We start from the raw sequence: 17,328 nt of genomic DNA, 5'->3' as shown, positions 1-17,328 counted from the left end.
ATGGCTGTTCGTTCTGTACAAAGTGCTCCGAAACCCATCTGGAGGGTTCTACCTTCCATTCACGTACATTATCGAAGACCTTTGAGTAGGTCCTGATCTTAACAGCTTTCCCTTGGCCAGAGGTTTGGCCAGTTTTACCCTTGCTCGGTGTAGAGGGGTTTCGTGAAGGTTCATCGGACCTGGACTTTTGGTGGCTGGCACCGGAGACGTTGAAGGATAGCTTAGTCATTCTTTTAAGATGGAGAGGATAGAGGTATTTGAGAGAGAGAAATTTGAGTAATTTCTTAGCCTTAAGAATTTGTTAAGCGTAAAGAGTAAAAAATGGGAAAATGCCCATAATTTATAGACAAGTTGAACGGTGTGGATCTTAACCAAATCCATGTGTCAGTTTTGCCTTGGGATCATGTACCGACAAGGATCCTGGCATTTATGACACATTACGGCGAATACGTCATCCTAGGTTATACGCGTGCTTGGCATTTATGCTAACGGATTAATCACTCAGTATTTAGAATGTCAAGCGTTTGATATTCTGAGTGGTTAGTGCATTATTTAAGGATGATTTTAAGTTCAAGTTCTAAACTAATTTACTCAGTGTGCAAGTTTACTCAGTATTGTATATTCAGTCAGTTTCAATGAGATACTCAGCAAACAATCAATCATTCGGCATGTAATTCACTCAGCATTCAATATTCATTTAGCACAGGAATTTACTGAAGAGGATTAAACATACCAATTGCTTCTCTCAGTATGATGAACTGCTCACGTGCCAGTGGCTTCGTGAAGATATCCGCAAGCTGTTCGTCCGTTGGGACAAAGGTCAGCTTAATCTCACCCTTGAGTACATGGTCTCTAATGAAGTGATGTCGGATGCTGACATGCTTCATTCTGCTGTATTGTATTGGGTTCTTGGACAGGTCAATTGCACTTTTGTTGTCACATTTGACCTCAATTGTCTTCGTTTGAACACCATAATCTTCAAGTTGTTGCTTGATCCACAGGACTTGAGCAACACAGTGACCAGCAGCAATGTACTCAGCTTCAGTGGTGGATAAGGCTACTGACGCCTGCTTTTTGCTGAACCAGGATACAAGACAGCTTCCTAAAAAGTGGCATCCTCCAGAGGTGCTTTTACGTTCCAGCTTATCTCGTCCATAGTCAGCGTCAGTGTATCCGATAAGTGTAAAATCATGAGTATTTGGATATCACAAACCTGCGTTCACTGAGCTTTGCAAGTATCTAAGGATTCTTTTTACAGCAATGTAATGAGATTCCTTAGGGTTAGATTGATATCTAGCACAATAGCATACTGAAAACTGAATGTCCAGTCTACTGGTTGTTAAGTAAAGTAGAGAGCCTATCATACCTCGATATAACTTGCTGTCTACTGACTTACCATTCTCATCAGCGCAGAGGACAGTGTCAGTGCCCATAGGAGTGGATATTGGCTTGCAATTTTCCAAGTCATATTTCTTTAAGATCTCTTTGGCATATTTTGCTTGACTGATGAAGATGCCATTGTTTCCTTGTTTAATTTGAAGACCGAGGAAGAAGTTGAGTTCTCCTATCATAGACATTTCAAACTCAGTCTGCATTTGTTTGCTAAACTCCTTGCACATTGATTCGTTAGTTGCACCAAATATTATATCATCAACATAAATTTGGGCCAGCAGGGTATCTTTACCATTTTTCTTAATGAATAAGGTTGTATCAGCTTTGCCCCTGACGTAATTTCTAGTCAGCAGGAAACTGGTCAGCCTCTCGTACCAAGCACGTGGTGCTTGCTTGAGGCCGTACAGAGCCTTTTTGAGTTTGTAAACATGGTTTGGGAACTTAGGGTCCTCAAAACCTGGAGGTTGATTTACATAAACCTCCTCGTTTATAACTCCATTAAGAAATGCACTTTTGACATCCATTTGGAATAATTTAAAATTCATGTAAGATGCATATGCACATAATATTCTAATTGCCTCCAGCCTTGCCACTGGGGCAAAGGTCTCACCGTAGTCTATACCTTCTTGCTGACTGTAGCCCTGAGCTACAAGCCTTGCTTTGTTCCTGACTACGTTTCCTTGTTCGTCCATCTTGTTCCTGAAGACCCATCTTGTTCCGATGGTCTTTTGACTCTTTGGATAAGGCACTAACTCCCATACATCATTTCTTCGAAATTGATCGAGCTCCTCTTGCATTGCGTTCATCCAGAATTCATCGTACTCAGCTTCAGCGAAATTCTTCGGTTCTTGTACTGAGACGAAAGCAACATTGCTGAGGTACTTCCTGAGTTGATTCCTCGTCATCAGGGTATTCCCAGCAGAATCAAGGATTGCACTTTCGGAGTGCCCTCTAGGAATCCTTATTTCTTTGGGTAGATTCATGTCTTGTGCTGTTTCTGTTTCAACAATCTCTGCAGAAGTAGATGGGTCAGTAAAAGTAATATTAGGTTCACTCTTACTCTTGGTCAGCCTTTTCGTGAATGACTCAGTAGCTGGTTCTGAGTCAGCGATGGTTACTGAGTTTGGATCATCTTCGGTCAGCGGCTGGTATCTACCTGTAGGGTCAGTTTCATCGAACTCTACATGTATTGACTCTTCTAAAACTTGAGTTCGCTTATTAAAAACTCTGTATGCTTTGCTGTTTGTTGAGTAGCCCAGAAAGATAGCTTCATCAGCTTTTGAATCAAACTTTGCTAAGCTATCTTTGGTATTTAAAATAAAACATCTATAGCCAAAGGCACGAAAGTATCCAATATTGGGCTTTCGTCCTTTCCAAAGTTCATAGGGGGTTTTCTTGAGTATAGGTCTAACTAGAGCCCTATTAAGAATGTAGCATGCTGTGTTAACAGCCTCTCCCCAAAAATACTTTGGAAGCCTATGCTCATCCAGCATTGTCCTGGCTATTTCAACCAGAGTTCTGTTCTTCCTTTCTACAACCCCATTTTGCTGAGGTGTTCTAGGAGCAGAAAATTTATGGTCAATGCCGTTGGCTTCACAGAATTCAACAAACTTTTGGTTTTTGAATTCTCCACCGTTATCACTACGGATATGAGCTAATTTTAGGTCTTTTTCATTTTCAATTTTTCTAACCAAATTTGAAAATGTCTCAAAGGTCTCATCCTTGCTGGTCAGCAAGATAACCCACGTATACCGAGAGAAATCATCTACAATGACCAAGGAAAATCTTCTTCCACCCAGACTCAGCGGCTGGACTGGACCAAAGAGATCCAAGTGTAGTAATTCTAACGGACGTTTAGTTGAGACAATGTTTTTACTGTGAAAAGATTGTTTGGTTTGTTTTTCAGCTTGGCAAGCGTGGCATAATTGATCTTTTTGGAATTTAAGTTCAGGCAGTCCCTCAACCAGTTGCTTTCTTGCTAGTTTGGCCAGGAGGTCCATGCTTACATGACCAAGTCTCATGTGCCATAGCCAGGAATTTTCTTCCTTTGTTACTAAGCACACAGTTTTTGAAAACTTTTTCTCTAAGTCTAGCATAAAGACATTATCTATCCGAGGGGCAGTTAAAATTAACTCATTAGTTTTACCCTCGTATATTTTACATCCAGTAGCATCAAATATAACTTTTCTCCCATTGTCACATAGCTGAGCTACGCTGAGTAAGTTATATTTGAGTCCGCTGACTAGGGAGACAGATTCAATAGTAGGATTACCTCCGATGGTTCCTGAGCCTACTATCTTACCCTTCTTGTTGTCTCCAAAACTTACACTCCCTCCTCGTTTACGTTCAAAGGTGATGAACTGAGTTTCATCACCCATCATATGCCTTGAGCATGCGCTGTCAATATACCACATCTTTGACTTCTCGGCACATCTCAGGCTTACCTGCATTGTAACTAGTTACTTTTAGGTACCCAATTCTTTTTGGGTCCTGACTTGTTAGGTGCAACATGTATATCATCATATTTTATTTTATGGCGACATACATGGACAGTATGGCCATTCTTTCCACAGAAGTCACAACTGACCTTCTGTTTAGGGTTTTTTACTGACTTGTCAGCACCCCAGTGCTGAGCGTGCCAGCACACTTTAGTAGTGTGTCCTAACTTCCCACAAAAGTCACACTGGACTTTTCGCTGGGGATTCCATCTCTGCTGAGTACCTTGGTACTGAGTTCTCAGAGGAATGTTATTTTTCTTAGGAACCTTTAGTTGGTTCTGGATGGTTGTGACGTCCTTCCTCAGTTTCTTTGAAACTGTCTGGACTTCAGACACATACTCATGCATGATCTTCATGTTATCATGCAGAGTCGAGTTGTCCTGAAGAAGGTATCTGAGGTCACTCAGTTTGACCTCTTCCACTTCGTCACAGCGCCTGCTGAGTGCTCTAACCTTTTTATTACACTTCTTAACAAGTGTATAGAGATCACTCAGGGCATTAACCATATCGTTTCTGAGCTGGGGAAGAGAAATTACCTCATTTGATTGCTCTTCATCATCTGATGCGATGGATGGGTCAGCATGCTCAGAGATGCATGGCTCAGCAAGTTCGTCAGCCATAAAGCATATCTTTGCTGACTCGGTGGCCTCAGTTTCTATTGATGAAGATTCATCACTGTCACTCCAAGTAGCCACCATTGCCTTCTTCCCACTCTTCTTGTCTTTCCTCAGCGTGGGGCAGTTTGACTTAATATGGCCAGCTTGATGGCACTCAAAGCATGTAATGGGCTTTGAGTTGTCCTTTCTGTATTTGCTGTCGCTTGAGTCAGCCTTATACTTATCAAACTTTTTGTAAGGCTTTTTAGAATATTTGTCGTTCTTCCTGAACAGCCTCTTCATCTTTCTTGTGAACATGGCCATCTCCTCATCATCAGTTGAACTCCCGTCAGTGGAGTCAGCCTTCATGACAAGTGACTTCTGCTTCTTGTCATCAGATTTTTCCTTCACCTCAAAGTTTTTCATGGATATCTCATGGGCCAGCAATGAACCGATGAGTTCGTCATATTTATAGGTGGTTAAATCCTGAGCTTCCTCAACTGCTGTCTTCTTTGCTTGCCAGTCTTTTGGAAGACCCCTGAGTATCTTTTTGACTTGTTCTTCCTCAGTGAAGATTTTCCCAAGTCTCTTGAGCTCATTAATGATGTTGGTGAACCTTGCGTTCATGTCTGAAATGCCCTCATCATTGTTCATCTCGAACAGCTCGTACAGTCTCATCTGCTGATTCACCTTGGATTCTTTTACTTTGTTTGTTCCCTCGTAGGTGACTTCCAGCTTCTTCCAGATCTCTTGTGCCGACTCACAACCTGAGATTTTGTTATATTCTGCAGCATCGAGCGCACAGTGAAACATATTGATAGCCGAAGCATGGTTTTGAAGCTTCTTAAGATCATCCTCTGTCCATTTGGCCTCAGCTTTTATAACTGTTTGGCCAGCCACAACCTCAACAGGTACAAACGACCCTTGGACTATAGATAGCCAGGCACTCATGTTTGTAGCCTGAATGAAGTTTTTCATCCTATTCTTCCAGAAGGTATAGTTTGACCCGAAGAATAAGGGAGGCCTAGTAATGGACAGCCCCTCAGGCAGTATTTGAGTTGTTTGGTTTCCAAGGAGAAACCGAGTGCTGTTTTTGCCCATGGTAGGGATCAGCTCAAGGTTGTTAGACCTTTTAAAGTGAGCTTTTAAGCTCTGATACCACTTGTTGGTCCCTTGTTTAGTTGCAAGTATAGTTCCAAGGGGGGGTTAGGAACTATTTAAACTTTTTTTCGCAATTTAGGCAGACTTCTTTTTCTAAAGAAAAAGGTTTGAACAGCGGCGCTGAGTAAACAGCAAGATACTGGCTTAGTCAACAGGTGACTAGGTCAGTTCCTCAGCTTGAGTCAGGAGATAGCACTTGGAGTCTATTCCTGAACTCAGACGTTCAACGCGCACAACTCAACTTGACCTCTTTACTTGGTCAGTTTTGATTATTTAAAGCAAGCAATATAAATTAGAAGTTAAGGTTTAGAAATACTTCACTCAGCAGATTTATCCAGGTTCGGCTTCTTCTAAGCCTACGTCCTGTCCCCGGAACACTTCCAAGATTTCGAATCCTCTACTGAGCTCTTTAAAGGTAGAGCCTTAAACCTTTTACAATATCAGCAGTTGAGTATGACAAGAGTACCTTCCTCTATACTTCTACTCAATCCTAATCTCTCCGCTGAGTACTTAAAACTGAGTACTCAGCCTCTCCTTTCTATTTCTAGAAATGATAAGTGTTTTTGTCCTAATACATAGATGTGCTAAGACACTTTAGACGATTTACAACCACTCTAGACTTTTACACAAATATGAAAATGTAGTGTAAGAAATTTGCTTTGCTTTTTGCTTGCAGAACTTGTAGAGATTTGGTCAGCGTAATGGCTTGATCAAGTTCTGTGTATTTTGAAGCTTGTGATGACACTATTTATAGAGACGTCTGGTCATTCGGTCATTTCGAATTTCGAAATAACCGTTGGAGGGAAACGGCTATATGTCGTTGTCATCCTGACTTGCACAGAGCTCTCGGCCAATCATAATCGTGTATCTTCTGTCCTCGGTCAGCACAGCAGATGGTCTCTCCTTTCATGGTAAAGTCAACTAGACAGCATACTGTGTCGTCTGAACTTTGCCAAAAGAGGAAACACTTTGTCTGGAAGTTTTCCTTTGCCAGCTGCTGTCTTGTACGCTTTGTCGAGACTACTCAGTAGCTTCATCTTGAAGTTGTTCCCGAAGGTCTTCTAGATCCTTCCGATTGCTGAGTTGCGTTTTGAACAAAAACGGCAGCGTCTTGACATACGCGGGCCGAGTGTACTGAGTTGTTTGACTTGGGTCTTGGTTTCCGTATTGGGCTTGGGCCTTCCAATCCTTATGACTTATAACATTTATACTCAACATTGAACAAACACATTAGTAGAATAAATCAAAGCATTTAAACTTAGTGTATTTAGGATATGTGTTATAATTTATATTTAAACAATTTTGTCAAATCAAAATTATGTGGAAAGGTATTTCAACAACCTTTACTTGAGTTATGTTTTTAGGACAAAATAAAATCCAGGTACCAAAGTGTGAATTATGGTAAAATTTAGGTACCATTGGTGTAATTAACTCATGAAACTCTTATTGACCGGTCATTAACCGGTAAAATATACTAAATTATCCAGTCATCATTACTTCATGTATATTTTTGGGACAAAATGTAATCTAGGTACTAAAGTGTGAATAAGATAAAGTTCAGATACCATTGGTGTAATTTGCTCGTGAAATATAGCATGAAGTGAATGAATAAATGAAGAGCGTAAAATGAAATGGAGAAGATGTAATTAGTTACAAACATTCGTAAAAAGAAATAAGATAATTTTTTTAAATAAAAAAGTATGATATAAATTTGGAATATTTAAGCATTTATGAAAAGAGACGATCAACAACAATTTTATATAAAACATATGTACATGTTTAAAACAAATTACAACATAGAATATCGTAATTAAATATTGTTTAAAAAATATAATACTTGAAAAGAATTTTAAAATAAGTGTAGTAAGTAAACAAAAAAACATAAAAATGAAAAACATATTAAAAAATCTTATCTAAAAAAAAAGTATTATAAAAAGAGATATATTTACATTTTGTTTCTAAATCAAAATAAAAAATAGAAGATTCTATAATAAAATAAAAGTAAAGGATTGTACTTTACCTTAATATTAGATAATATTTAAGGAAACAAAGTCTTTAGCTTTAGTATATTAAGTGAAAAATAAGAAGATGTGTTTTGATATGTAACGGAAAAAGTGTTTATATAGAAGTATCCATATTACTAATTGAAGAAATAAAGTGAATATGTACACTAGTCACTCAAAACATTTAATGAAAGAAATAATGTTATAGATTATGTCTATAAAAAAGAAGACATGTTATTAAAACATAGCCTAATAGTTGTGTTAAAGTCAAATTTAAAGTGTGAGTACTTTTTAAATTTAAAAAAAATTAAAAAACTAAATAAACATGACATGACTAAATAGAGTGGATTGAAATTATTTTTTTAAAAATAGTGTGATATATGATTCATTTATTTTTTGCTTACTATAACATAGTGTGAACAAATAACCACATATTTTAAAATTATTTGTTGTAAAAAACAAATTAATTAATTATAGTGGCAATTCTTTTTTAAAAACCATAAATATGAAAAGAAAAATTGAAAAAAGTGCATAAAAAAATACCACTTAATAATGATAACAAAAGACACGATTTGACATTTGGTGGCTATTAAAATTAATTTCTTTTGTTTTATTCTAATTATTAAAAAACACTATAATTTGTAAAAAGAAAAAAGTATCATAGAACAAACGAAAATGGTTTTTAAAACCTCACATTAATTTTTATACAATAAACTTGAAAAACAAATATTGGCATGTACTTTGAAAAGAATGAACAAAATAATTTTAACATTAATTAGTCATTATATATTTGAATATCATAATCCAATAAGCCTTGTGTGTATAAAGATGAAAAAACTATCAGTATTCCATAAAATTAATATAAATCTAAAAAACTTAAGAGAAAACACTAAATTTTTTACATTTGTGAGTAGATAAATATATATTAATTGTAATGATCCTATTTATATAAAGATAATAATTAAAGTAAAAAAAACTTGTTTTACTTCTAATATTTCAATTTCAAAATACCTGTTAAAATTACATATTTCTCTTTCTATTGTTTTTCCCATTGGCTTTTTCATACTAACTTATTTGAAGTCTGATAAGACATTGTTTGATAACACACTTAATAACTTAAATTAAATTGTTAAATATTTATTTAATTTAAGCGCGTTTGATAATGATTATTTTTCCACCACTTAAATTGGTTTTTTTTAAGTTAAAAAACACTTATTTTGATAAGTCAAAATATTTAACTTAACATTTTAAGTTAAACATCATCAACTAATATTTTTATAAAAGTTACATCAATCAATACTTACATCACTTAGGCCCTGTTCTTTTTGACTTAATTTCAGCATAAGTAAGTTCAGTTAAGTTAAGTTAAGTTAAGTTCAGTAGCATTCAGTTAAGTTAAGTTAAGTTCAGTTAATTTAATTTCAGTTCAGTAATTTATAATTATTTATATATAATTTATTATAATTTATATATAATTTATAATTTAGTATTGTTTATATATAATTCATCATTATTTATTATAATTACAATTATTTATATATAATTTATAATTTATTTGTTATAATTTATATATAATATACTACAATTTAGTATTATTTATATATAATTCATCATTATTTATTATAATTATAATTATTTATACATAATTGATTATTATTTATTATTATTTATAATTTAGTATTATTTATATATAAGGTATCATTATTTATTATAATTATAATTATTTATATATAATAATTACTTATATATAATATATCATTTATCATTATATATCATTTATTATTTTTTATTATAATTATAATTATTTATGTATAAAATTTATCATTATATATATATATATATATTATATAATTTATTATAATTATTTGGTATAGTTAAGTAAGTTTAGTTCAGTTTAGTAACATTCAGTTCAGTTCAGTTCAGTCAAGTTAATTTAATTTCAGTTCAGTTAATTTAATTTAATTTCAGTAAAAAAGAACAGGGCCTTATAATATTCAATACTTAAATTTCAGTACTTATTTTTTTAGCACTTAATTTTCAGTTTTATTAAACAACACCTAAGTTATTCGATTTCAGAAAATCACAATGAGTGAAATACAAATCATATGTTTTAGAAAAATGGAATTCACTTGGATTATTTTGACAACGGTTTGATTTTTTTTTTATGTTATTTGTAGAAATTAGGGTTTTAAGATAAAGAACGTGGAAAAGAAAAACAGAAGGGTGAAAAGGAAAATTATGTCCAATTAGATCTAGTTAAAATTGAGAAGAAGGAAAGAAGAAGTTTTAAGTGACAAAAGAGAAACAAAAAAAGCGAGCTTCTCTGTATCTATTTTCTCTATACTATCTATTCATTTACCATATAAGTTTAAACAAGAGATATTTCTCAACACAGTTCCGATAATCGAAATAGTCATTCCAGGTATTAGGAGTGTCAACTGGGCAATGTGTATTATATCATAAGCGTGTTATATTATATATATATATATATATATATATATATATATATATATATATATATATAGATATTTCATATAATTATATGAGTATAAAGTAAGCAAAATGAGAAATGTGTCAAACGGATCATGTTGCTATAAATCATATAGTCGTGTTAGAAATTTCAAATATTCGAGTTTGAGATATTCCACCGCAACAAATAACTTAGTAAAACTAATTTTTTTAACAATTTCAAATTATAAAAATACATCAATTAATTTTAAGAAATAAACAGAAAATTAGAAAAAGGAATAAAAAAGTAATATCTACTACAAAAATACAATTTCTGTAATTTTCTCTATAGACATGATAAAGAAAAAGCCCAATACAGAGGGAAAAGGGCCGCCGGAGAAATTGGGCCTAGTGGAGGAGACGACGGCGAAGAGGTGATCGTAGAACCATACGTTGGAGATGATGAGATTGACATGGCCCACTTCTATCCCTTTCTTATTGTGTTGGCATTCATTCATTTATATATAGAGAGAGAAAACAAGAGGGAGACAGATACGCACATCGCATATTTTAGAGAGACGCAGAGGGATAGGGTTTTGAATCTAATCCTCTTAAGCTAAATTCAGGTTCGTTTTCCTTTTTTCTTCATCATTTTTGGGGAAATTGATTGTTCCTTTTTCACTGTTAATTGTTTTTGATTTTTTTCGATTTTTTAACAATTTTTTTTCCCACCGTTTCATCTTAGATTGAGCTTGTTCTCATTCATGGCTACTAATTCCAACAAAGATGTTCCTTCTGGTAAGCTCCTTTTGAATTTTCTGTTCGATTACTGTAATTGTATTGAGATCTATTGCTGTGGTCGGTTATACCAATTTTGTCATCCCTTTTGATTTTCTGGAATCTGTAATCTAATCCTTGAATTAGCTGTGTACTTAATTGCTAAGATAAGTATTATGCAATTTCATACTTTATGCAGCTGAGACTTGACTGCACAAAGTGATTAATATCAACTTAAGAAGCTCATATATGGAATTGGACTAATCTGAACTTTTTGCATCTTTTAATTTTCCATTTGTTTCTTGCTTTATGTGTGGATAATTAGGCTGCTAATTTCTTACTACTTACATTTTACATCAACCTTAGATGAGAAAACAAGCTCAACAGACAACTCAAAATCAAAAAGTTCATCTGGGGAGTCTCAGTCAGGACAAGGAAGATCTCCCCCTCCTCCTCCAGGAGCTGGCTTTGCTCCAAATCCTTTTGATTTCTCAGCAATGACCGGTCTACTTAATGTATGCTATCCTACTTCTTTTCCTTATGAACTGTCTTGAATTAAGAGAAGAATATTATTGGTGGCTGTTTTGTTTCATTGTTTGCCTCCTTATGTAGCATTCACGAGTTTACTGCTGTCTCAGCCTTAACTACTTTCCTTTGATGGTTCATCAATTATTGTGTTTAGGATCCAAGCATCAAGGAATTGGCTGAACAGATAGCTAAAGATCCTGCATTTAACCAGATGGCAGAGCAGCTCCAGCAGACCATGCAAGGTCAAGCTGCTCCAGCCGAAGAAGCTCTCCCTAATTTTGATGCACAACAGTACTATTCCACTATGCAACAGGTTATGCAGAATCCTCAGTTTATGACTATGGCTGAACGGCTCGGTAATGCATTAATGCAGGTATATTTTGAGAGTCTAGCTACAGCTTGTTGCCTTACTTTAAGTATGCTTTCATGTCTTCCATAGTTTAGTACACGGTTTCTTTTTATGGTTACTTGCTGAAAATTCCAGCTTTACAATTTTAGTTGTATTTCCTCAGGATCCATCAATGTCTCAGATGCTTGAGAATTTGACAAATCCAACCCAAAAAGATCAAATTGAGGAACGGATGGCACGAATTAAAGAAGATCCTTCCTTGAAACCTATTCTAGAAGAGATAGAGTCAGGTGGTCCCGCAGCAATGATGAGGTATGAATAAAGAAATATACTATTACTTCGAGTTTTGAGAATTTCCTATAGAATCGTGCCAGAAATTGAAGTATGCTTCTACATTATTCATTGGATTCAAGATAAATTGTAACAGTTGCTAATAAATAGCTTCTTCCATTTTTTTATTTTAAATTTGGTCAAAATATAATTAAGTTGGTTTGTTACCTCATGAAATATGAACACATGTTGTTATTTACATATACCTTTTGATTGTAGTTGCACATCGCTTCTTTGGTTAATTGTTGGGTGTGTTGATGACTTGTATGAAATCTGTAATTGCCTATTATCAAACATGATGAACAGTTTTTGTTGACTTGTTAGATTTGCAACAAGGTAATTCACTAGAATTAGAATGTTTGTAGTCACTGCCATATTGATCAAACTCCAAAGGAATAGGAGCATCATATGAAGTTAGAATAAATAAAATTTGAGGGACCTGAAATGAGTCAAAATTCAGCAGCTGTTGATGGTCAATTTAGCTTAGAAATTTGAAAATTCATTTTTTATCAGCATTAGGTGGATGCATTCAATTGATTAAATGCAATTAAATTATTGAAGGTACTGGAACGATAAAGATGTTTTGCAAAAGTTGGGTGAAGCAATGGGTCTTGCAGTTTCAGGTGAAGCTGCTGCGTCTTCCATAGAAAATTCTGGTCAAGATGAAGCTGAAGAAGCAGGAAATGATGATGAGTCAATTGTTCATCATTGTGCTAGTGTTGGTGATGCTGAGGTAGAACGCAATTTGATTCTATATATTGATTGTTGCATTGTGTTTACTCAATTAACTTTATCTCATTTATATCATAAATGAAATGTCAACTCTTAGGCAACTATTATAACTTTTTTGATGCTCTTATCTTATTATTATTATAATTTTATTTTTTCTTAAAAATTCTCACTCTTATGAAATTATTTTGCTTTGTAAAATCTAACCAGATTTCGGTTACCGTAGTAGAACTTGGAAATTTGGTGAAATGGATAGAATTCTTGGGTATAGCCTGGGTGTTAATAATTCCTTTAAAAGTTAAATCAAACTAACCCTACTGAATTAGATAGTTTCATTTGTTTTAGGAATTGAAGTAGTTCCTTTTTGCTCAAGGACTGCTAAAGTTGCTAAACGCAAAATATTCAGTCTACAAATTTCCAAATTGTATTGAATTGAAGAACATGAAAACCCAACCTGTTGTCTCAGCGACAAAGTAATCTATATGCTTGTTTCATGTTGAGAGGCTGTTTGGATCAAAATACAACTAAAAACTATTATAAACTCCATTCATGAGTCTACCTTTAATATTTTTGGAGTCATATAAACTTTGTTTGAATGCTGTCTTTAATCCCATGGGATGTTATGTTCAATTCTTCTTTTCTTTTATCAGAATTGGTTGTATTTGCAAATGAAAATTAAATTACACATTCATGATTTTAATCTTCACTATGATTTTTTATGGATTTGTATATAAGATATAAAATTTAGTGATATCAATTCTTTTTCTTAACTCTGCTTAATCTCTATCATTTGAAGATTATTTTTGTAGATGGAGGCTAAAAACATTTCTTTGTTAATCATTAGGGTTTGAAAGCTGCATTGGCATCTGGTGCTGACAAAGATGAAGAAGATTCAGAGGGGAGAACGGCATTGCATTTTGCTTGTGGATATGGAGAGGTATAATTATTTCTTAGAACTCTTTTTTGTATGTGTATGTGACTATGTGTGTGCCTATGGGAAAGGAAGCGGTGTCATCTACTAGAATGAAATGGTACATCACTATAACTTGAGTTATGTGGTTTTCACCCAATTTTGGTCGATTAGCCTAGTTGGTCTGGACCTTGTATATTTTGTTTCAAGAAGGGATTGAATAATTCATAAATACATGCACAGGGTTTTGTGGAGTTATTTTTTAGTTGTGATAGACATAGTTAGGCATGCCTAAGGTACAAGGCTTGTTGGATGCTACCTCTATCCTCAGCAAGACAATAGCTAGTGATCTTCCAGAGGTGCATAGTTGTTTCTAGGTGCGAGACACGCACAGGCACACACTAGCTACTTGCTAGCATTTTGTTGGAGTAGTTGTTTGCTTTGTTAGAAAATGGTTGGTATTTTTCTGGTTCACGGCTGGTAGATTTGAAAACCCAAGATCCTCCTGAATCCAGAATATGCGCACCAACAAGTACCTGGAAAGACTATTTGTCACTGGAGACGGAATCTGACCAGACCCTTGTGTCGCTAGTTGCTGATTTTCCCATTTTCAGAACACCTCATATCTTTCTCCTTCCCACTTTTTTTCCTTTATTCTTTCTTCGGATTCTTTTCCGATTTTGTCTGTTTATTTCTTTTCAGCTTTGTTCCCTTTTGTTGTCTGTTTTCCCCTTATGATCTGCCAACTTGTATCAAACTGATTGTTGACTCTTTCTTCCTTGGGGTTTTCCATTATCCAAAATTTATAAGGTATTTAGGACTTTGTAGTTAGTCTTTTGATATTGTCTTCTTGTTTCAAAAATTTGCTCGAAATCAAACTATTAACCCTGATTTCCCTTCTTTGTTAAACTTTTACCTAGTTTTGTTACTAGCGCCAGAGGCATTGGCGTAGGCGCTCAGTTGAGGTAAGGCAGTAGCACCTCCAAACACCCTGGGCGATGCCCCTTCAATAACGCTCTGCCTAGGCAGTGCGCCTTCAATGCGGCCCTCGTCTAGTCGAGACGCTAGGTGACGGAAGGCACACCTTTTCTGGAAGTTCAAATGACATTTTAAATTAAAAAAAAAAAATTCAATTTAAGGTAAAAAGAATATCATGTTGTTACCTTACATTTGAAATACAATTTGGAAAGGGATTAAACAATTTAAGGTAACAGCATCATAATAAATGTTTTGGTTTCGAAATCCAGATCCAGTTTGCAAAACAAATTAAAGACTCTTAATGCAAATAGGAAGTTGTCAATAATTCTGAAGATGGATTGGAAATATAAAGGAGACATGTCTTCCCTTAGAAAGACTAGTCAACCAGCTTCATAGGAGCTAGAACCATAACAACAGAAAAAAAAACTAACAAACAACTTACTAGGCAAAAGAAAAGGATTTTCGGCAGTGTGTTTACTTTCTGAAACTTTTTTCTACTTTTTTATGTTTACACTTTCTTTAAGCGGCACCTAATTTCCTTGGGTGAGCTCCTAGGATGGGGCCTAATGCCTCAAGCGAGTTGAGGTGTCGTCGCTTTAAGAGTGCATTGAATCACGTCAGGTGTCTTATAGAGCTCATACTTCACCATAATACAAAATGACCGGCTCTCAATTTCTCTCGTGGATCTACTATGGGTAAATTTATTTCATCCAAGTATTTTTCCATGTGTTGCATGCCTTGTGCGTGGCTTTGAGGTGCATTGTTCCCTGGGCCTTTGTCCATGCACCTAAACTTGTGAAATTGGTTTTTTTTTTCTGGCTGCCTGTTGTTCAATTTTGTTTCTGCTTTTAAATGTGGTAGAGCATTATTTAACACATCCTGTTTCATGATAGTATGCGAAGCCTTTTTAAGCCTTATGTCCCGTTTCCTCTTTTCAGGTGAAATGTGCCCAAATCCTTCTCGAGGCAGGTGCGGTTGTAGATGCACTGGATAAAAATAACAACACCGCACTTCATTACGCAGCTGGTTATGGAAGAAAGGAGTGTGTGGCTCTTCTGCTGGAGAACGGTGCTGCTGTGTAAGTCATAGTTCAGATAAAAAGTGTCAAATTTGATTTCTTGATTTCACAAGCAAAGATCAAATAGGTTGAAAATGAATTTTGCATATCAAATTGATCCTTCGACTTAGTACCTTGGTCTGATTAGTCCAAAAATGGCACATGCCATTAGGGGTGGTAATTGGGGTTGTCATGTCAAAACTGTGTTATGTTATCTATATGTTTCATAATGATCATATATGATATAAATTGTGATAATCTGTGTCCATCTTGTCGTGTGAGTCGGATTGTCTATTAATAATGTTATATAGCTATCTCTAGACATATATATTTTTTGGCTGTATTGTTAGAAAAAATGCGAAGTTGTGCATAAAATTGTACACGAAGTTCATTTTGAACTTATTCGACTTTGCTTGACCAAATCGACGATTATCGACCCTTTATCCTTAAAAAGTTAAGATAACGCTCTAATTAACGGCTTTTCTCGTTGTTTCTTCTCTGATTGTTTTCCTTCTCCACTACAGTACCCTTCAGAACATGGACGGCAAGACTCCCATCGATGTCGCCAAGTTAAACAACCAGCATGACGTACTAAAGTTGCTCGAGAAGGATGCCTTCCTGTAAGTTTGGAAGAGGATTGAGTGGCATGTGCATGATTTAGGCACTTAAAAGTGTGATAGATGCCGGCTTCATTGCTATCGACGGCTACATCTTAAGGTTTTCGTTTTCTTCTTTGTTTTTTTCTTTTTGTTCTCTATAGTGAATAACATAATTCTGTTTGTTTTCTTCCTCTTATCTATCTTTCTTCCCTCTTCTCTTTTAGAACATTTGTGGGATATTCCTTAGGGCATGCCATTTTTAGTTGTTATTAAATACTCTGTAAAAGTTCCATTAATGGTGTTTGTTTGAGAAACAGCCTATGTTTCTTGTTTTTATCAATTTAAGTGCCTTATTTCATCATATTGACATTTTTGCAAACAATTCATGGGTTGAAATTTTCTTGAATTCAATTTCAATACTATAATTGTATCGGGGTTAAACCCCAAAGGGGGGCCTTTAAGGAATTATTCGCAGGGAAATAACCCCGTTGGAGGGGTTGTTGTTAACTCTGATTAAAAACAGCCCCATTACCGAGCCCGAGACGCTGTAATGGTACAAAAGCAAAAGCAGGGTTGTTGTTAACTCTGATTAAAAACAGAGACGCTGTAATGGTATAAAAGTTTTGTACCATTATGGCAGTGGGCCTGTCGTAAGGGGGATGTTTTTAACCATAGATTTGCTTTTGTCTTTTGTATCATTACAGCAGTGGACCCGTCATAGTGCGAACCTGAGTTCTGATGAGAGAATTTCAGAATAGAAAGAAGGAAAGAAGTAGAGAATTAGAGGAAGAAGGAAGGAACAAAGATTAGGGAGAATAGAGAAGAGAAGAATTTAGGAGAGAAAAGATAAAAGTGACTTCATTAATTCTTGGGTGAATTGTTAGTACAGTGTGTGACCTCTTATAGAACAGAAGGCTAAAACAGTTGGTACATCTGTGATATAAGACAGCTGAGACTATAATCCAAAATCCTA

General features: G+C 35.1%; 1 protein-coding gene across 1 annotated transcript; it reads left to right on the top strand.

The window, feature by feature from the left end:
- The first annotated feature begins 10,577 nt into the window (after positions 1 to 10,577).
- On the top strand, positions 10,578 to 16,716 carry LOC136205763 (ankyrin repeat domain-containing protein 2B-like). Its single transcript, XM_065996521.1, has 9 exons — positions 10,578 to 10,724; positions 10,844 to 10,896; positions 11,242 to 11,390; positions 11,558 to 11,776; positions 11,916 to 12,064; positions 12,644 to 12,815; positions 13,656 to 13,748; positions 15,638 to 15,777; positions 16,281 to 16,716. Exons 2-9 carry the CDS (start codon positions 10,863 to 10,865, stop codon positions 16,378 to 16,380), a joined length of 1,056 nt encoding a protein of 351 aa, XP_065852593.1. The 5' UTR covers positions 10,578 to 10,724; positions 10,844 to 10,862; the 3' UTR covers positions 16,381 to 16,716.
- The last annotated feature ends 612 nt before the right edge of the window (positions 16,717 to 17,328 follow it).

The sequence above is a fragment of the Euphorbia lathyris genome, chromosome 9, assembly GCF_963576675.1.
Source record: "Euphorbia lathyris chromosome 9, ddEupLath1.1, whole genome shotgun sequence".
NCBI lineage: Eukaryota > Viridiplantae > Streptophyta > Magnoliopsida > Malpighiales > Euphorbiaceae > Euphorbia > Euphorbia lathyris.
Note: the sequence above shows the minus strand (reverse complement) of the source record. Positions and strands in the feature narration are given on the sequence as shown.